Source organism: Elephas maximus, chromosome X (genome assembly GCF_024166365.1).
Source record: "Elephas maximus indicus isolate mEleMax1 chromosome X, mEleMax1 primary haplotype, whole genome shotgun sequence".
Lineage (NCBI taxonomy): Eukaryota > Metazoa > Chordata > Mammalia > Proboscidea > Elephantidae > Elephas > Elephas maximus.
The window spans coordinates 125,453,744-125,476,452 of NC_064846.1; the positions used below are offsets into that span (position 1 = coordinate 125,453,744).

Below are 22,709 nucleotides of genomic sequence, written 5' to 3' on the forward strand. Positions count from 1 at the left end.
ATCTGTGTGTGTGTGTGTGTGTATGTGTTTTGTATGTATGGGGGCAGTGCTGGTTCAGTGGTATAATTTTCACCTTCCATGTGGGAGGCCTGGGTTTGATTCCAAGCCAGTACACCTCGTGCATAGCTACCACTCATCTGCCAGTGGAGGCTTGTGTGTTGCTATGATGCTGAACAAGTTTTAGTGGAGCTTTCAGACTAAGACTAGGAAGAAAGGCCTGGGGATCTACTTCTGAAAATCAGCCAAAGAAAACCCTGTGGATCACAATGGTTTGATCTGCAAACAATCATGGGGATGGCTTAGGACCAGGCAGCATCTTGTTCTGTTTTGCATGGGGTCGCCATGAGTTGGGGCCAACTTGGCAGCTTCTAACAACATTATGTATGTATATGTATGTATGTATGTGTGTGTATATATATATATATATATATATATATATACATGTTTAAAGGTCCCTGGGTGGTGTAAACGAGTTGTGCTTGTCTACTAACCTACAGGTTGGTGGTTCGAACCCACCCAGTGGCACTGCAGAAGAAAGAGCTGGCGATTTGCTTCCATAAAGATTATAGCCAAGAAAACCCTATGGAACAGTTCTACTCTGTAACACATGGGATCACTGTGAGTCAGAATCAACTCGATGACAATAGGTTTTTTAAAAAATATATATGTTTATATACTTTTAAAGAAATCAATAAACGTGCAAAGCACTGAAAAGATTGCACTTTTGCCACCTTTTCCTGAATAATCGCAAGATCTTATATTGGCACGAGTTACTTCCTATATACACTTGCCCATCTTGAATGGAATTTACTGTTTTCTCATTTATCCACATCTATCCTTTTTGTCCCTCTTTCCCAGGTCACAAAGATTAATCCAGATTAATATCAGGAGGCACCTCAGATCCCATGAGCAGATAGATACTTAGGGCATTCTGTTTTCTGATACTGAATTAAACATAAAGCTCCTTAGCTAGAGAATTCACGCTTGATTAGTTTCAAACTTATGTGTGCAGTGATCTTCTAAGGCACCGTAAGAACTTGAAGTGACTAGCTGAATCACTTCTTAATCACCAGAGTAAAATGATTTGAGTTAAATCTATGGAAATGATTGGTCTATTTATGAAACACGCACATGCACAACTCTTAATATAATTTAATATAATCAACCAGGGCAGTTTTTCTGAAAATTTACTAAGCCCTTGATTGCTTGCTCAGTGATTGGCAGGGCAGAGGATGTTTTAAAACTATGATGTTTAAGGCTAAATAGCATTATTTAGGAATTACTTCAGTTATTGCTTTATGTAGTGGAAGCAGAAAGTAAAGTTCTACTTTATAGAGACTTTTAATGTATTTCTTATACTCACTGCCAAAAATCACAATTGATTCATTTTTTGTTTTATTCAGAGACACTTTTTTAGAAATCTTGGGTCTATTCTGGCCTATGCCTTCTTGGGGACTGCTGTTTCCTGCTTCATTATCGGGTAAGTGACTCTGATCCACAGAGCTCAGTATTTTGATGTTTGTGATGATGGCAGTTAAGATATCAAGCTGCACTGTCCAATATGGAGCTGCTAGCCATATGTGGCTATATAAATTAAAACCAAGATGAATTAAAATTAAATAAAATTGCCCCCAGTGCCAAGATCTTGGTTTCTAATACAATCCTCCAATAAAAGGAACCAGAGCCCCTCCATTGCAGAAATGGCTGATGAGCCCAGAGTATCTTGTAGTGCCAGAAAGTAAGGAAGTGTTCAAACAAACAAACGAATGGGGGCATGTCAAAGGGACACAAGAGCCAACCCGAAAGAGTCCCAGTGGCCAAAGCTGCAATAATTTAAACAACAATATAAATAACATTTTATGGGATTATAACACAAAGTATAAAATAAGTATCCCTGAGTATATACTGATATAAATAATGATTAGATGAATAAATGGGGGAGAAGTGACAAATCTCCTGTCAGAAGATCTCCAAATAATTTATATAGATACACTGTCTCCCACCAAGGAGGTGGAGCTTAGCCTCCTTTGAGTGAGGGCTGCACGAAGTAACTTCAAATGAGTACAGTACAGAAGTGGAAAAATGAGTAACTTTACAGTGGAGAAACCTGATAAACACTACCTCAGCCAGGTGATTAAGGGTAGCATCCATAGGGATAAATCATGTTGATAGGACATACACTTGTTGTGATGTGTTGAGAACGCCACGTTATCTCTGTGGTTTTCCTCCTTAAAATGTGTTACCTTTGTCTAATCATGACAAAAAATCAGACAAATCCCAACAAAGGGGCATCCTACAATATACCTGACCAGTATTCCTCAAAACCATCAAGATCATCAAAAACAAAGCAAGTCTAAGAAAACTGTCACAGGCAAGAGCAGCCTAAGGAGATGTGACAACTATATGTAATGTGGCCCTGGATGGGATCCTAGACCAGATAAAGGGCATTAGGTAAAAACTAAGGAAATCTGAATAAATTAAGGACTTTAGTTAATTAAAAAAAATTAGTGAGGCAGGGCCAAGATGGCGGAATAGCCAGCTGCTTCCAGCTATCCCTCTTACAACAAAGACCCGAAAAATCAAGTGAAATGATTATTTATGACAAGCTAGGAGCAATGAACATGAAAGGCAAAGTTAAAAAAATGGACCGAGCAGCAGGGGGAGGGAGAGACAGTTCAGAAGCGGAGAGGAGTTGCCGGACCTGAATCGCTGGAATCCCTCAGGCACCATTCCCAGGAGTGGCTGCGGTGGGCTGGTAGTAGTGTTTGGCCGCAGTTTCCTCTGGGAGAAGCAGCCAACCACACAGTCTACTCACACTTCTGGACCCAGAGAAGATCCGCGCTCTCGGCAAAAGCTAAGTACTTGCTTATATCTTACCATGCCCCCCACCCCCAAGCTGGCATCAATGGCTGTTGATTTCCTTGGGGCAGAGATGAGCCCATTTGAGTGCCCTGAGCCATGCTCCTGGACTTGGAGAAGGAATAAATTCACAACAGGGGGAAGAGATAATACGCCAGCTCTACCAGCCTGGGGAGCTCATGACAGAAGCAGCTCCCATCCAGGCCTAAACGGTTCCTGGACTTTGAATATGTTCCCCCCTGCATGGACCTGTGTGGGCCTATTTCAGGAGAATAGGCCCTTGCTAGTGGACTGCAACTGTTTAAGCTGTGCAGTGGAGAGGTGGGTGTTTGATATTTGACACTACTTTGCCTATTAAACAGGATCCTCACCTACCCACATCAGGCGCATAAGGACTGCTGGCACCACTCAGGTCACCCAGCCACCCACGACAGGGGTCCAAAAATAACTGGTACCTCCCAGTCCTCAACCAAAAGCATTGGGTGCCCATGGTGCATCTGCAGAACCCACCCACCTGTACGCTCTAGGGGACAGGGATGCACTTTCCTCAGAGACACTTGGGGGGCGGTTCTCAGCTCCCTACCTTGTTCAGAGCATGACCCCCTGCTGCAACCAGATACTGGTACCTACACCAAACACTCCTGCCCCTTTAAGACTGTAGGACAGAGCCTGTACCACACACTTGAAGACCAACTGCCCGGACACCTGAGCTGAATCCACACAAGAAAAGTGAATGGACTTATAAGCTCATATACCTGATAACAGCTCTAGCCATCTGGTGACAGGATGTCAGAGCTCCAAAGGCAAAAATAAGCTAGCCCACTCAAGGAACCCATTTGGGCCCATCAAAACTAAAGAAAGCAAGAAACTAGGATACAAGTAAGCAAACATAAAATAAACTAATACAATAACTTATAGATGGCTTGGAGGCAATAGTCAATATCAAACCACATAAAGAAACAGACCATGATCGCTTCAACAAACTCTCAAAACACAGAATCAAAGGACCTTCTGGATGAAGGTGCCTTCCTGGAATTACTGCATGCAGAATTCAGAAGATTAACATACAGAACTCTTCAAGACATGAGGAAGGAGAACAGGCTATATGCAGAACAAGCCAAGGAACACACAGATAAAACAGTTGAAGAAATTAAAAAGGATATTCAAGAACATAATGAAAAATTTAATAAGCAGCAAAAATCCATAGACAGCAATCAGAAATTCAGATTAACAATAAAATTACAGAATTAGACAGCTCAATAGAAAGTCAGAGCAGAAGAATCGAGCAAGTGGAAGGCAGAATTGGTGACCTTGAAGATAAAGCACTTGGTACCAATATATTTGAAGAAAAATCAGATAAAAGAATTTTTAAAAATGAAGAAAGCTTAAGAATCATGTGGGACTCTATCAAGAGAAATAGCCTATGAGTGATTGGAGTACCAGAACAGGGAGGGATAACAGAAAATACAGAGAGAATTGTTGAAGATTTGTTGGCAGAAAACGTCCCTGATATCATGAAAGATGAGAAGATATCAATCCAAGATGCTCATCAAACTCCGCATAAGGTAGATTTTAAAAGAAAGTTGCCAAGACATATTATAATCAAACTTGCCAAACCAAAAATAGAGAGTTTTAAGAGTAGCTAGGGATAAACGAAAAGTCACCTACAAAGAATAAGCTTGGACAACTCGGCAGAAACCATGCAGGAAAGAAGGCAATGGGATGAGTTATATAAAGCACTGAAAGAAAAAAATTGCCAGCCAAGAATCATGTGTCGCAAATATGAAGGTGAAATTAGGATATTTCCAGATAAACGGCAGTTCAGGGAATTCATAAAAACCAAACCAAAACTACAAGAATTACTAAAGGAAGTTCTTTGGTTAGAAAATCAGTAATAAATCAGTAATATCAGGTATCAACTCAAGACCAGAACACTGTACAGAACAATCAGATGTCAGCCCAGTCACGGAAATCACAAAAATAAATCAAGTTTAAAAAAACACTCAAAACAGGGAAACGGCGACGTCATTACGTAAAAGACAACATTAAAATAATAAAGAGGGACTAAGAAATGTAGTCATTCATCTTTCAGATTGAGAGGAAGACAAGGCGATATAAAGAAACAAAAGTTAGGTTTACACTTAGAAAAATAGGGCTAAATATTAAGGCAGCCACAAAGGAAACTAACTATCCTACTCATTAAAATAAAATACAAGAAAAAAATAGAAACTCAACAGAAACAAAATCAAAAACAATGAAAAAAAGGAAAAGACAATATATAAAGATAAACTACTCAGCACAAAAAATTAAGCGGGAAAAAGAAACTGTCAACAACACACAAAAAAAGACGTCAAAATGACAGCACTAAACTCATACCTATCCATAATTATGCTGAATGTTAACGGACTAAATACACCAATAAAGAGACAGAGAGTGGCTGAATGGATAAAAAAACACAATCTGTTTGTATGCTGCCTACAAGAGACACACCTTAGACTCAGAAACACAAACAAACTAAAATTCAAAGGATGGAAAAAAATATACCAAGCAAACAACAATCAAAAAAGAGCAGGACATTATGCTGAGTGAAATTAGTCAGTTGCAAAAGGAGAAATATTGTATAGGACCACTATCATAAGATCTTGAGAAATAGTTTAAACTGAGAAGAACACACTCGTTTGTGGTTACAAGAGGGGGGAGGAAGGGAGGGTGGGAAAGACGTATTTACTAAATAGATAGTAGACAAGAACTACTTTGGGTGAAGAGAAGGACAACACTCAACACAGTGGAGGTCAGCACAACTGGGCTAAACCAAAGCAAAGAAGTTTCCTGAATAAACTGAATACTTCAAAGGTCAGCAAAGCAGGGGCAGGGGATTGGAGACCATGGTTGCAGGGGACATCTAAGTCAATTGCCATAATAAAATCTAATAAGAAAACATTCTGCATCCCACTTTGAAGAGTGGCATCTGGGATCTTAAATGCTAGCAAGCGGCCTTCTAAGATGCATCAATTAGTCTCAACCCACCTGGATCAAAGGAGAATGAAGAACACCAAGAACACAAGATGATAACGAGCCCAAGAGACGGAAAGGGCTACATGAACCAGAGACTACATCATCCTGAGACAGAAGAACTAGATGGTGCCTGGCCACAACCAATGACTGCCCTGACAGGGAACACAACAGAGAACCCCTGAGGCAGCAGGAGAACAGTGGGATGCAGACCCCAAATTCTCATAAAAAACCAGTCTTAATGGTCTGACTGAGACTGGAAGGACCCTGGTGATCATGGCCCCCAGACCTTCTGTTGGCCCACTACAGGAAGCATCCCCAAAGCGAGCTCATCAGACGTGGATTGGACTGGACAATGGGTTGGAGAGGGATGCTGGTGAGGAGTGAGCTTCTTGGATCAGGTGGACACTTGAGACTATGTTGGCATCTCCTCCCTGGAGGGGAGATGAGAGGGTAGAGGGGCTTAGAAGCTGGCAAAATGGTCACGAAAAGAGAGTGGAAGGAGGGAGCAGACTGTCTCATGGGGGGGGGGTAAGTAATTGGGAGTATGTAGCAGGTTGTGTATGGGTTTTTGTGTAAGAGACTGACTTGATTTGTAAACTTTCACTTAAAGCACAGTAAAAATTATTTTTTTTTAAAAAAAGGTGGAAACAACCCAATTGTACATCAAGCTATAAATGAATAAACAAAATGTCATATATATATATATAAAATAAAGAGCAGGAGTGGCAATATTAATTTCTGACAAAATAGTCTTTAAAGTAAAATGCACCACAAAGGATAAGGAAGGACCCTATATAACGATTAAAGGGACAATATACCAGGAGGATATAATCATATTAAATATTTATGCACCCAATGACAGGGCTGCAGGGTACATGAAACAAACTCTAACAGCATTGAAAAGTGAGATAGATAGCTCTACAATTACAGTAGGAGACTTCAACACACCACTTTCAGTAAAGGACAGGACATCCAGCAAGAAGCTCAGTAAAGACATGGAAGATCTAAATACCACAGTCAACCAACTAAACCTTATAGACATATACAGAACACTTCACCCAACAGCTGCAAAGTATACTTTCTTTTCTGGTGCACATGGAACATTCTCTAGAATAGACCACATGTTAGGTCATTAAGCAACCCTTAGCAGAATCCAAAACAATGAAGTATTACAAGCATCTTCTCTGACCATAAGGCCATAAAAGCAGAAATCAATAACAGAAAAAGCAGGGAAAAGAAATCAAACACCTGGAAACTGAACAATACCCTGCTCAAAAAAGACTGGGTTATAGAAGACATTAAAGATGGAATGAAGAAATTCAGAGAATCCAATGAGAATGAAAACACTTCCGATCAGAACCTTTGGGACACAGTGAAAGCAGTGCTCAGAGGTGAATTTATATCAATAAATGCACACATCCAAAAAAGAAGAAAGGGCTAAAATCAAAGAATTATCCCTACAACTTGAACAAATAGAGAGCAACAAAAGAAACCTTCAGGCAGTAGAAGAAAAAAAAGAAAGGCAATAATAAATATTAGAGCAGACCTAAATGAAGTGGAAAACAGAAAAACAATTGAAAGAGTTAAGAAGACAAATGCTAGCTCTTTGAAGAAATTAACAAAATTGATAAACCACTGGCCAAACTGACAGAAGAAAATCAGGAGAGGAAGCAAATAACCTGAATAAGAAAAGAGATGGGCGATATTACAAGCGACCCAACTGAAAATAAAAGAATCATACCAGATTACTACGAAAAATTGTACCCTAAGAAATTCGAAAACCTAGAAGAAATGGACGGATTTCTAGAAACACACTACCTACCTAAACTAACACAGACAGAGGTAGAACAACTAAATAGACCCACTGAAGACGTAATCAAAAATCTCCCAACAGAAAAAAGCCCTGGCCCAGACGGATTCACTGCAGAGTTCTACTAATCTTTCAGAGAATTAACACCACTCCTACTAAACGTATTTCAGAACATAGAAAAGGACGAAATACTCCCAAACTCATTCTTTGAAGCCAGCATGTCCCTGATACCAAAACCAGGTAAAAAAAAAAAAAGACACCGCAAAAAAAGAAAATTACAGACCTAGTGGTTAAGAGCTACAGCTGCCAACCAAAAGGTCAGCAGTTCGAATCCACCAGGCGCTCCTTGGAAACTCTATGGGGCAGTGCTGCTCTGTCCTGTAGGGTCACTATGAGTCGGAATCAACTCGACGGCAATAGGTTTATATCCCTTATGAACTTAGATGCAAAAATCTTCAACAAAATTCTATCCAATAGAATTCAACAACATGTCAAAAAAAAATAATTTAGCATGACCAAGTGGGATTCATACCAGGTATGCAGGGATGGTTCAATATTAGAAAAACAATTAATATAATCTATCATATAAATAAAATAAAAGACAAGAACCACATGATTTTATCAATCGATGCAGAAAAGGCATTTGACAAAATTCAACACACATTCATGATAAAAACTCTCAGCAAAATAGGAATAGAAGGAAACTTCCTCAGCAGAATAAAGGGCATTTATACAAAGCCAACAGCCAGCATCTTCCTAAATGGAGAGAGTCTGATAGCATTCCCCTTGAGATCAGGAACCAGACAAGGATGCTGTTTATCACCACTCTTATTCAACATTGTGCTGGAGGTGCTAGCCGAAGCAATTAGGCTAGCTAAAGAAATAAAGTGCATCCAGACTGGCAAAGAAGAATAAAGTATCTCGATTTGCAGATGACATGATCTTATACACAGAAAACCCTAAAGAATCCTCAAGAAAACTACTGAAACTAATAGAAGAGTTCAGCAGTGTATCAGAATACAAGATAAACATACAAGAATCAGTTGGATTCCTGTACACCAACAAAAAAGAACATCGAAGAGGAAACCACCAAATCAATACCATTTAAAATATCCCCCAAGATGATAAATTACTTTGGAATAAATCTTACCAGAGATGTAAAAGACCTATACAAAGAAAACTACAAGACAGTACTGCAAGAAACCAAGAGACCTACATAAGTTGAAAAACATACCTTGGTCATGGATAGGAAGACTTAACATTGTAAAAATGTCTAGTCTACCAAAAGCGGTCTATAGATACAATGCAATTCCGATCCAAATTCCAATGACATTTTTTAATGAGATGGAGAAACAAATCACCCACTTCATATAGAAGGAAAGGAGGTCCTGGATAAGGAAAGCATTGCTTAAAAAGAAAAACAAAGCAGGAAGCTTCACTCTACCTGATTTTCGAACCTATTATACTGCCTCAGTAGTCAAAACAGCCTGGTACTGGTACAACAACAGATATATAGACCAATGGAACAGAGTTGAGAATCTGGACATAAATCCATCCACATATGAGCAGCTGATATTTGACAAAGGCTCAAAGTTAATTAAGTGGGGAAAAGACAGTCTTTTTAACAAATGGTGTTGGCATAACTGAATATCCATCTGCAAAAGAATGAAACAAGACCCATACCTCACACCATGCACAAAAACGAACTCCAAATGGATCAAAGACCTAAATATAAAATCTAAAACTATAAGAATCGTGGAAGAAAAAATAGGGACAATACTAGGAACCCTGATACATCGCATAAAGAATATACGAAACATTACTAACAATGCAGAAGAGAAACCAGATAACTGGGAGCTCCTCAAAATCAAACACCTATGCTCATCTAAAGACTTCACCAAAACAGTAAAAAAATTACCTACAGACCGGGAAAAAGTTTTTAGGTATGACATTTCCGATCAGGACCTCATCTCTAAAATCTACATGATACTGCAAAAACTCAAGTACAGAAAGACAAATAACCCAATTAAAAAATGGGCAAAGGATAGGAATAGACACTTCACTAAAGACGACATTCAGGTAGCTAACAGATACATGAGGAAATGCTCAGGATCATTAGCCATTAGAGAAATGCAAACCAAAAGTACGATGAGATTCCATTTCACTCCAACAAGGCTGGCATTAATCCAAAACACACAAAATAATAAACATTGGAGAGGTTGTGGAGAGACTGGAACACTTCTACACTGCTAGTGGGAATGTAAAATGGTACAACCACTTCAGAAATCGATTTGGCACTTCCTTAAAAAGCTAGAAATAGAACCACCATACGATCCAGCAATCCCACTCCTTGGCATATATCCTAGAGATATAAGAGCCTTTACACGAACATATATATGCACACCCATATTCATTGCAGCACTGTTTACAATAGCAAAAAGACAGAAGAAACCAAGGTGCCCATCAACGGATGAATGGATAAATAAATTATGGTAAATTTTCAGAATGGAATATTACACATCAATAGGGAACAATGATGATCCTGTCAACCATTTCATAACATGGAGGAATCTTGAAAGGCATATGATGAGTGAAATTAGTCAGCTGCAAAAGGACAAATAATGTATGAGACCACTATTATAAGAACTCGAGAAGTAGCTTAAGCAGAAAAGAGAATATTCTTTGATGGTTACAAGGGGAGGGGGAGAGGGATTTTCACTGATTAGACAGTATATAAGAACAATTTTAGGTGAAGGGAAAGACAACACACAATACAGGTAAGGTCAGCACGACTGGAGTGAACCAAAAGCAAAAAAGTTTCCTGAATAAACTGAATGCTTCAACGCCCAGTGTAGCAGGAGAGGGGGATTGGGGACCACGGTTTCAGGGGACATCTAAGTCAATTGGCATAATAAAATCTATTAAGATTCTGCATCCCACTTTGGAGAGTGGCGTCTGGGGTCTTTAACGCTAGGAAGTGGCCATCTAAGATGCATCAGTTGGTCTCAACCCACCTGGATCAAAGGAGAATGAAGAACACCAAAGACACAAAGTAATTATGAGCCCAAGAGGCAGAAAGTGCCACATAAAGCAGAGACTACATTAGCCTGAGACCAGAAGAACTAGATTTTCCCCGGCTACAACCTCTGACTATCCTGACAGGGAACACAACAGAGAATCCTTGAGGGAGCAGGAAAGCAGTTGGATGCAGACCCCAAATTCTTGTAAAAAGACCAGACTTAATGGTCTGACTGAGACTAGAATGACCCCGGAGGTCATGGTCCCCAGACCTTCTGTTAGCCTAAGATGGGAACCATTCCCAAAGCCAACTCTTCAGACAGGGTTTAGACTGGACTATGGGATAGAGGATGATACTGGTGAAGAATGAGCTTTTTGGATGAAGTAGACACATGAGACTATGTTGGCATATCTTGTCTGAAGTAGAGATGAGAGGGTAGAGGGGGTCAGTAGCTGGCTGAATGGACACGAAAAGAGTGGAAGGAAGGAGTATGCTGTCTCATTAGGGGTAGAGCAATTATATAGCAAGGTGTATATAAATTTTCATATGAGAGAGTGACTTGATTTGTAAACTTTCACTTAAAGCACAATAAATATTAAAAAAAAAAAAAAGAGAGCTAGAAAGCTGAAAATAAAGGCAGGGGCCAGGGCTTTTTTGACATCAAAAACGGGGGATCTGGAACTTTGTCCCTTAAGAGATGACAAGCCATTGAAGAGTGACAATGTTAGATAACTATTGTTGGGGAAGATGGGAAATAAGATGGCGAAAAGGCTGCCAGAGAGAAGTCTACTTCCTAGGTATGTGAGTGTGGTGGAAGGAAATGGAGAGGAACGTCTAGTTTCAGGAAATATTTAAAAGGTAGATGAAATAAGCCTTTGATAAGCAAAATAGGGAGAAATCAAATATGTACCATGGAGTTACTGTGAATTTAAATGATGTTGTGTTGTTTTGTGCCATTGAGCCAATTCTGACTCATAGAGACCTTGTATGACAGAGTGGAACTGTCCCATAGAGTTTCCTAGGCTGTAAATCTTTACAAGCAGATTACCAGGTCTTCTCCCGTGGAGCAACTGGTAAGTTTGAACCACCAACCTTTCGGTTAGCATCAGAGTGCTTAACCATTGTGCTACCAGGGCTCCTTGTGAATTTAAATAGGAATGTTTAAGTGCTGGAACAGTGCCCAGCACACAGTAGGCAACCTTTATGTTATAGCTGTTTATTCTCAAAAAAGATTCAATTCTGTAAATAGTTCTCGAGCTCATACCTTAGTCAATCACTGTTCTGGGCACCCAGGATACAAAGGTAAGTGATGACATGGTCTTTAACATCAATAATCTAATTATTAGAGGACTGACTCTAAGGTACAATGAGTCATTACCATGATTGTTTTTACTCCCCTGACCCCCGCTGCTGCTTGCACCCTCTCATAACCCACATCCTTAGTACATATACTAGGCGTTTTAACACTTCTCACTCCTCCCAATCTGTAAGCTGTCCTATAGGAAATGTGCTCAAGCCAAGCTAAAATATTTAACTTGGCGGTCCCTCTTGGACCACAGCATAAGGAGGGCTGCTGCTGGACTGCCTAACCCATACAAAGTGTCTTAATGGCTACTGATGTTTTAATAGGACATTTGGAGAGGTTTGCGTCTTTTCCCTTCTTTGAAGCTATTGTTGGCAGAGAAGGCAGTGATACCTCAATCATTTGGATCTTTGTGACAACTCAATTTTCCATTCTCTCCAGCTTCATCCAGTTCACTTATTTCCATGACTTTAAGTGCACTATCTTAGAGTTCTGTGAGTTTCATAGCAATTTATTAAACCTGAAGTTTCTTTCCCCCTCTCCCTTTCCCCTCTCTTTCCCAGTTTCTTAAGATGCCTTAACTTTGTTGCTAATTGAAGACCATGCTTTATAGCTGCCACAGTTGTTGAAGGAGTCCCTGGGTGGCACAAATGGTTAAGTGCTTGGCTACTAACCAAAATATTGGTGGTTCGAATCCATCCAGAAGTGCCTCAGAAGAAAAGCCTGGCGATCTACTTCTGAAAGATCACAGCCATTTAAAACCCTATGGAGTACAGTTCTACTTTGACATACATGGAGTCACCATGAATCAGAACCAATGGCAGCTGGCAGTTGTTAAAGACCATACTTTATAGCTGCTACAGTCGTTAGTGAGCACAACTTTAAAAAATGAAATGTTCAGATGTTTTACAAGATGATGTTGACCGCAAATCATTGCTTGGTGCCAAAGTCCTATTTGCCCATATTTCTGGTAAGTGTTCAGCCATAGAAGTTGCCTGATGTTTTCACGAATCACCCTTGAAGCACACTATTCTAGTACCATGCCGCTTGCATATTTGCCAGGCTACTGGATTTTATTTTCTCTTTGTGTTCTCTAGGACGCCATCCTACTGATTTACCGTACCTTCCGTTTTTACAGAAATCTCATGTATGGTGTGGTGAAGCTGATGAAGATTGTGGGACAGCTCTCGGATAAATTCTACTACACGGATTGTCTCTTTTTTGGAGCAATTATCTCTGCCACTGACCCAGGTATTTGCATATTTGGTCTTATCATTATGATATTCCATTATCTGAACCTTAAAAAGTTAAGAACAATCATTAACTTTTGTAGGAGACCGTAGTATTAACATGGAATGGTGGAGAAAGCGGCTAGTAAGTGGGTCTAAGAGACTTGGATGGCTTTTCTGGGAAGGGCATGCATTTCCCTTTTGTCTTTCCTTTATAATGACTAATTTGGTAAGAATTATGCCTTCTTTTAGGAAACATGTAATTTTATTTAAATACTATCTTTTCTTAGTGGAAACACACATGGGCACCTGTAGTGAATGTAACTTAATTTGTAAGCTCCTTTTGTGCAGTGTTCCTGCATGAATGTACACTGACAATGTTTCCTACCCATAAATCTCTTACCCTGTATTTTTCAAGCATAAGTTGAACCAGTTCTTAAAAGTGGAATTAGTTTTTTTTTTTCCTCTTCCCCTGAAGCTCAAAATCTATATATATAAAAAAAACTCCCCTCTCCAAATTGGAACCCATAATCAAATCAGTTCACATAAATAGCATTTATAGCTTTTCCTTTCTCTAATATGGGAATGTCAACTAATGAGAGTACATCTTAGGGAAAGAATTTATGGAAAAATGGCTGGCCCTGCCTGTCCTAACAGTGGAGTTGGAAAGGTCTTCTCGATGTCTACACTGCCCTGTAACATTCTGGATAGTAATGACCTCAAAGATAACATTCCCTCACTTGGCCATGCCTCTGGCGGGTCCCTGGGCTGGCACTATCCAAAAGATCTTTCTGTGATGAGGGAAATGTTCAACAATCTGCCCAGTCCATTATGATAGGCAGTAACCACATGGGGCTATTGAGCACTTGTGTGACCAAATAACTGAATTTGAAATTTTATTTAATTTTAAGTAATTTAAATTTACATAGTCCCATGTGGCTACTGGCTACCATATTGGGCAGTGCAGCTCTAGACAGTTACGTGATTCTGAAGACTCTCAATGTTCAAAAAAACACTGAGTTCTCTTACCCCCAGGCTTTATTACAAGCACTCTATAAGTAAAGTGGTATTGAAGACTTTTCTGGTTGAAGCAGCTTGGTTTGTGAAAAGAATGTGAGCTGTGGAGTCACAGCCATGCCAGTCACTGACTGGGTGGCCTGGGCACACTTTATCTCCTCCAGATCAGTTTCCTCATCTATAAAGCAGTAATAATGGCCCCTATTTCCTGGGGGTGTTGAAAAGATTAAATGAAATAACGCATTAAGCATTAAGCACAGTATTTGTTAATTATATTGGTCTCCATCTACTGACCCAGGCAGAGATTCTCTTGTCCCTGTGTTTTGTTTTTAAATAAATAATAGGTCATCACTTAACTCAAGCATGTTCCTAAAGAGCATGCAAATGTAGCTTTATTATTTGAATACTGTTGTGTCTGTGACTATCTCCAAATCTATGTCTATTGAAAAACAGGTTTTTTTTTGTAAGTCTGAGAAGGATGTTTTGTCTCTTTGGAAATATTATACTAACTATATTTGTCTATAACTTCATTACTAACTTCTTACCAATACCGCTAACTAACAACGGGAGGTTGATTTAATGTAGAGATTACCGATATTGTTTCCTGAGCTATTAGTACTGCTTTATTTAATTGGATAGAGAGGCTTATTTTTCTAGATCATCTTTGTAGTTGTTTACTTCCCTTCAATGTGTCTGTGCTGTAGTAGAAAATAATGGAAGGCATTACCATGTTGTACCACCTTTATTTGGCCTATGCAAATTGGCACAGCAAGGGTTTTATATAAATAAAAGTTATAGAAACTAGAAAGTTTAAACTTATTAAGCATCAGGACATTAATTTTAACTACTTTTATAATGGAAATCTTTCTGAAATGTAGAATATTTTTGTAAATTAAAAGTGATTTCAGCAGCCTCCTAAAAAGTCTGTTGTTTGAAATATTGGGTCATAAAAGAGATACAAACTTAAGTACAGACTTAGAGAGGACCACAAAACCAAATTGATTTTCTGTGTCTGGTGCATCAAACAAAAATTCAGACTTTGGAATATGACGTGGTATTGATTGATATGAAAGAATAAAAGGTCCTAGTCCCTCATTACACTGTACTTGGTTCAAGACGCTGGTCTTTGGTATTCCCACTAAAGGTAACACCATATGTGTGGGGTGGTGTAGGCTGCTCTGTTATTGGAAGCCATTTCCACTCTAGTTATGTGTCATGGGTACCATGTGCCATCCTTGTGGACTATAACTTCAGATGGTTCCAGAGTTAAGGAAAGACAATACATTTCTAACCCACGGTGCCTTTCTAGGCAGCTACCAGACAAAATGAGTGCTATTCCTTTCCGTGAACCATTATAAAGTGATTCCCCTTGAGTTAATCAGGCCTACTCATACTCATAGGTTTGAAAATCTGTGATCTGTGCAGTCTTTGATTCTCTAGTTACATCATCCAGACTAGTTGGTCTTATTCTGTCCTTTGAGGCTCAGTTCAAATATGCCACCTACCTGTTATTCTTCCCATACTCCCTCAGTTACCTGCTCCCATAACTCTTTAAGTAAAATCTGTTTTGTACACAGTGATAATTGCTGCCTTGTACCAAATGTTTGCAAGTGCTAAGTGCTCTTTAGTACATAATGAAGTGTTCAAGAAAAGTTAGTTGAATGAACAAATTCAGGTTCTTGAGTTTTCCTTCTTTTTATATCTGCCATTCTTTGATTTTTTTCCCACTGCTTTTTGTTTTAACTTCTTAAGATATTTATTTAATTCTTATAAGCTCTTTGCTAAGTAATAGTACCCTACCCCACCTCTAGAATGTGGGGTTTGTTATTTTGTTTCCATAATATCAAGCCAGGGAACCTTAATTATTTCCTGGAAGTAAAAGGAAGATTTCCAAGTATTAAAAAATCTTCTGCAAGGCGGAGCCAAGACATTGGACAAGTCAGATGCACCAAGCCATCCCTCTCCAACAAAGACCCAAAAAACCAAGCAGAATAGATATAGACAGCAATCCTGGAACCCTGAACTTTAAGTGAAAGTATTAGACCAGAAGCCACTGAGAAGAACAAACTGGAAACGATGAACCAGTAGAGATATGGAGTGGGGGTTCCAATCGGCGTGGCACAGTGCAGCCATCTTGAGATAAAGCCAAAAAGCCCGCACAAAGTGCACAGGAAGGCACCTTGACAGAACTCCCAATAGAAGACAGAGGAACGATGTGTACACACCCAGAGTGAAGCAAAGTCCCATTTGCTGGCTACAGCTCAAGGAAGTGCCCATACGCTCTCATACAGCAACCAGAGGAGCATGCTCCTACAACTCCAACCCTTCTGGCAAGTGGTGGCAAAACCATCCCACCCCAGGAGTCCTGACTGCCAGGGACCACAGTACAAACCTCCCCTATCCCCCTCATCTAGACCTATTCTCCCCCCTCCTGCTCTCCTCCTGCCTCTCTCTTCCCATCAGACACAACCCACTGTGCTGCAGCCTAGAGACTCAGCTCTGTACACCTCCCACCCTGCCGGCCAGTCTGGCTGCGTCACAGTGGAGTGACCAAGACCTGTGCCCCCTCCCTCCCTGCCGGCTCTGCTTTGCTACCCCTAAGCTGAGTGCCCCAGCCTGTGCCGCTCCCTCCCTGTCAGCTGCACCCTGCTGTCCCACAGCTGAGCATCCTGGCCTGAAACCCCTCCCTCCCCACTGGCTCCAAGCTGCTACAGCTGGGTGACCCAGCGCCGTGCCCACGCCCCTGCCCTCATCACTAGCTCCACCCCGCTGCCCAACAGCTGAGTGCTCTGACCCATATCCCTCCCTCCCCACCAGCTCCAATCCACAGCTGAGCACTCCGGCCCATGCAGCTCCCTCCCTGCTGGCTCTGCACCACTGTGCTGCAGCCAGGGGACTTGGTCCTGTACCCACACCTCCTCTCTCCCCACTAGCCATGCACTGCTTTGCCAAAGCCAGCAACGAAGCCCCATACCTGCACCCCCTCCCTCCCCGCCAGCTCTACCCTGCTGCCCTGCAGCAGAGCATCCTGTGCCCCTCCCTCCCTTGATGGCCCACAGCCCAGTAACCCAGCCCTGTGCCCTCTCCCTCCCTGCTGGCTCTGCCCTGCTGTGCTGCAACTGAGTGCCCTGGACCATGATCCTCCCTCCTCACTGGCTCTGCCCTGCTACTCTGCATCAGAGCATGCTGGCCTGTAACCTTTCCCCCTGCCAGCTCCACCCTACTGCACAACAGCTGAGCAACCCATTTGCACACCCCTACCCCTGCATGCCAGTCCTACTGCGCCACAGCTGAGTGACCCAGCCCTGCATCCCACCCTTCCCACTGGCCCTATACAGATGTCCTGCAGCTGAGTGTCTTGGCCCTGTGCACTCTCTGCCTGCTGGCCCTTCCTCACTGCATTCCAGCTGAGCAACCTGCCCTGCCCATCCAGACAAGGTGGTGGGTGCTATCATGCCCACAGACGAGCAAGCAACAAAGCATGCCTGGCCTGCCTGCCCAGACATACCAAAACAAAACAAATAAGTAGAGTGGAACAAACATGCAATCAATAATTAAAAAAATAATAATAATACCTGAATATCTCAGAGACATGGAAACCCTGGTGGCATAGTGGTTACGAGCTATGGCTGCTAACCAAAAGGTCGGCAGTTTGAATCCACCAGGCACTCCTTGGAAACTGTATGGGGCAGTTCTACTCTGTCCTACAGGATCGCTATGAGTTGGAATCGACTCCACGGCAATGGGTTTGGTTTTGGTTTTGGTATCTCTGAGGCAGTAAACAATATCAGAACATATAAAAAAGCAGGACGAGATGGCTCCAACAAGTGACCAAAATGAAGAATCAGGTGACATTCTGGTAGAAGAAAAAGCAGTGGAATTACCTGATATGAAATTCAAAAGACTAATATTTAGGGCTCTCCAAGAGATTAGGGAAGAGATCAAGGAAAACAAAGGCAAAGCAACAGAATAATTCAGGAAAATAATACAAGAACAAAATAAAATAAACAATTGGAAATCATATAAAAAGAGCAACCAGAAATCCAAAAGATACACAACAAAATTTCAGAAATGGACAACTCTTTTAGGGGCAGATTTGAAATGATGGAAGACACAATCAGCGAGTTTGAACACAAATCAATGGATGCCACTTTGAGGAAAACTCAGAGAAAAGAATGAAGAAAACCTAAGAATTATGTGGAACACAGTCAAGCAAAAATTTGCATGTGATTGGAGTTCCAGAACTGGGGGAGAAAATGGAGAACACAGAGAGGATTGTGGAAGATCTGCTGGCAAAAAAAAAACTCGTTAATATCATGAAAAATAAAAAGGTGACCATCGAAGAAGCTCAACAAAACCCATGTAGGATAGACCCCAAAAGAATGTCACCAAGACATACCATAATCACACTTGCCAAAAAAAATCCTGAGAGCAGCTTGGAAAAAAAAAGGGTAAGTCATTTACAAAGGGGAAACAATAACACTAAACTCTGATTACTCAGCAGAAACTATACAGGCAAAAAGGCAATGGGATGACATATATAAAACCTTGAAAGAAAATAACTGCCAACCAAGAATAATATATACTCTCTCTCTCAGACATGATGGTTAAATTAGGACATTTCCAGATAAACAGAAATTAAGGGAATTTCTAAAAGCCAAACCAAACTTAAAAGAAATTTAAAGGGAGTCCTTCAGTTAGAGAACTAACAACATCTGATAACAACCTGAGGTCAAAGGATAACATCAACCAGATACCAACCTAGGTAAAGAACCCTCAATAATAAAGCAAAACTAAAAGATTTAAAACACGGAGCCAGAGTCATCAAAACAATAAAAGGGGGAATAAACGGTGTACGTATAGAACTTTCAAATGGTGAGGAAATCAAAGTGATATCAAGTAATAAATGACTGGTTTAAATTTGGGGAGATAAGCATAAATTTCAGCGTAACCACAAAGATAGTTAACAAACCTACATATCAGAATAAAAAAGGAGAAAAACATAAATACCCAATAAGCACAAAATCTATAATAACAAAAGAAATTCCACAAAAAAAGGAACTCAACACAGGAAAGTAAGAGGAACAAAGAAAATATCAGCACCACAAAAACACAGAGCAAAATGACAGAAATAAACTTACAGCTACCTGTAATCACACTGAATGTAAACGGCTTAAATGCACCCATAAAGAGACAGAGGAGACCCATCAATATGCTGTCTACAAGAGCCACAACTTAGACACAAAGACATATATATATTAAAAGTCAAAGAATGGAAAAAAATACCAAGCAAACAGCAGCCAGAAAAGAGCAGGATTGGCAATACTAATCTCATAAAAGAGGCTTTAAGACAAAATCCACTATAAAAGACAAGGAAGGACATTATATAAGGATTAAATGGACAATCCACCAAGAAGGCATAGCCTTAGTCAATAACTGTGCACCTGACAGGGCCCCAAAATACATAAAAACAAAAAACAAAACTCTAACAGCACTGAAAAGAGAAATAGACCGTTCCACAATAATAGTAGGAGACATTAACACACCACTTTCAGCAAAGGACATAATATCTAGAAAAATACTCAAAAAAATACCAAAGATCTGAAAGCCACAATCAATTAACTTGACCTCATAGACATATATAGAATGCTCCACCCAACAGCAGCAAAATACACATTCTTTTCCAATGAACATGGCACATTCTCCAGAAGAGACCGTATATCAGACCACAAAACAACCTTCAGTAAAATCTAAAACGTTGAAATAATACAAAGCATCTTGTCTGTTCACAATGCCATAAAAGTAGAAATTAATAACAGGAAGAGCAAAGAAAAAAAAAACTTGGAAACTGAATAACACCTTGCTTAAAAACCACTGGGTAACAGAAGAAATCAAAGATGGAATAAAAAATTCCTAGAATAAAACAGATACCAAAATCTTTGGGACACAGCAAAGGCAGTGCTCAGAGGTCAATTTATAGCAATAAACACAAACACACATCAAAAAAGAAGAAAAGGAGGCAGGACAAAGATGGCTGACTAGGCAGAAGCTTCCGCTGAATGGTCTTGCAACGAACACTCGAAGAAGTGAATCGATTACATACATGACAATCTATGAACCCTGACCATCAAACACAGAACTCAGGAATCGACCTGAGCGACAGAGGAGTGAGAGACTGCGCTGAAGCAGCGACTAGTTCCGGACCTCAGCATGCAGCGCCCCAGCCCTGATCTCTTCGTGCTGGGCTTTGGTGCCAGTGTGGTGGGGCTGATGGTGGCTTCCTGAGACAAGGCAAGCATGGGATGCAGCTCTAACCCTCTGGGGCAGTCTCAGCGGGTACCCAGCCAGCGCACAGAGGCTACACACTGACGTAAGTGACAGGGGAACGAGAGACCACACAGAAGCAACGACTAGTTCCGGAGCCTGGCACACAGTGCCCCAGTCCCGATCCCTTGGTGCTGGGCATTGACGCAACTGCGGCAGGGCTGATGGTGGCTTCGTGAGAAAAGGCAGGCATGGGATGCAGCCCTAACCCCGGGGGCAATCACAGCGGGGACCCAGCCGGCGCACACAGGCTACACACCAACCTCAGTGACAGGGGAGCGAGAGACCACACAGAAGCAGCACTCCAGCCCTGATACCTTGGTGCTGGGCTTTGGAGCGAGTGTGATGGGGTTGATGGTGCCTTCCTGAGACAAGGCAAGCACTGGATGGCAGCCCTAACACCCTGGGGCAATCTCAGCAGGGACCCAGCCAGTGCACACAGGCTACACACCCCTCTGGAATCTCAGATAAAACAGCCCTCCCCACACAAGATAAGTGATTTTGTCTATTCTACCACACTACCCTCTCCTGTCTACCTGATCTCTCCCCTCCCTGCCCCAGCTGGCTTCATTAACATTCAAATTCCCTGGTCCAAAGATAGAAGTACGCTGCTTTTTTCTAACCCATTCTCCTAGCCTGGGAAAAGCAGCAATTAACAATCAGGGGAAAAGTCCTTTCCTGACTTCCCTAAACTGGAAGATCAGAACAGAAGCAGCTTCAGTCCAGGCATAAGAGAGCCACAGTCTTTGGCTTTCACCCCTACATGGAACCAGGTGGCTATTTTAATGCAAAGGCAATTCTGTTAGAGGTCTGACTGTACTTGTTTCAGCTGAGCAGTAGAGAGGCAGGTTTTGGAGGTCTGATACCACTCTGCTATTAAGCAGAGCCCTCACTGACCCACAGCAGGGAACTGAGGGCAGAGTCTCCATCCACACGACCTAGCAACCTGCAAAAGGGGTCAGAGGATAGTGGTGCCTACCAGTCTTTACAGGTACAAGCATTGGGTGCCTAAGCTACAGCTGCAGAGCCCACCCACCAGAGCACTCTAGAGGACAGAGACACTCCTTCCTTACTGGCACTTGGGGGAAGTCTGTCAGTGCCCTCCCCTCCTCAGAGTGTGACCCATGTGGCTACCAGAAACCAGTGCATACAACCACCACCACTACTCCTCTACGATAATAGGTGAGAGCCTACACCACACACTAGGTGACCGACCATCAGGACACCTGAGCTGATTCTATTCAAGAATAGTGAATGGACTCATATAGGCTCTTATACCTGGTAACAGCTCTAACCATCTAGTAACAGGACATAAGTGCTTCAAAGGCTCCAACGATCAAGTTAGCGCACTCTAGTAACCCATCTGGGCATATTGAAACAAAACAAGAAGATAAGACTCAGTGAGCAAATATTAAAAAATTATTAAAATAACTTATAGATGGCTCAGAGACAGCAGTCAATATCAAATCACATAAAGAAGCAGACTGTGATTGCTTCTACAAACCACCAAAACAGAGACTCAAGATCTTTCCCAGATGAAGATATATTCCTAGAATTGCCAGATATAGAATACAAAAGAATAATATACAGAACGCTTCAGAACTTCAGGGATGACATCAGAAATGAAATAAGGCAATGAACAGAAGAAGCCAAGAAACACAAAGATAAAGCAGTTGAAGAAACTAAAAAGATTATTCAAGAACATAATGAAAAATTTAATAAGCTGCAAGAATCCGTAGAGAGCCAGCATTCAGAAATTCAAAAGATTAACAAAATTACAGAACTAGACAACTCAATAGGAAGTCAGAGGAGCAGAATTGAGGAATTGGAATGGAGAATTGGGGATATGGAGGATAAGGCAATTGGCACCAATATATTTGAAGAAAAATCAGATAAAAGAATTAAAAAAAATAAAGAAACCCTAAGAATCATGTGGGACTCTATCAAGAAGAATAACTTGCATGTGATTGGAATTCCAGAACAGGGAGGGATAACCGAAAAAACAGAGAGAATTGTTGAAGATCTGTTAGCAGAAAACTTCCCTGACATCACAAAAGATGAAAGGATATCTATCCAAGATGCTCATCGAACCCCATACAAGGTAGATCCCAAAAGAAAATCACCAAGACATAT

General features: G+C 41.0%; 1 protein-coding gene across 1 annotated transcript in view; it reads left to right on the forward strand.

Annotated features, from left to right (window-relative positions):
* SLC9A7 (solute carrier family 9 member A7) overlaps nt 1-22,709 on the forward strand; it is a 280,631-nt gene that overhangs the window by 141,302 nt on the left and 116,620 nt on the right. The window contains exons 4-5 of the mRNA XM_049871328.1: nt 1,404-1,480; nt 13,145-13,257. Of these exons, the coding sequence (XP_049727285.1) occupies nt 1,404-1,480; nt 13,145-13,257 (190 nt within the window). The remainder of the gene's footprint in view (nt 1-1,403; nt 1,481-13,144; nt 13,258-22,709) is intronic.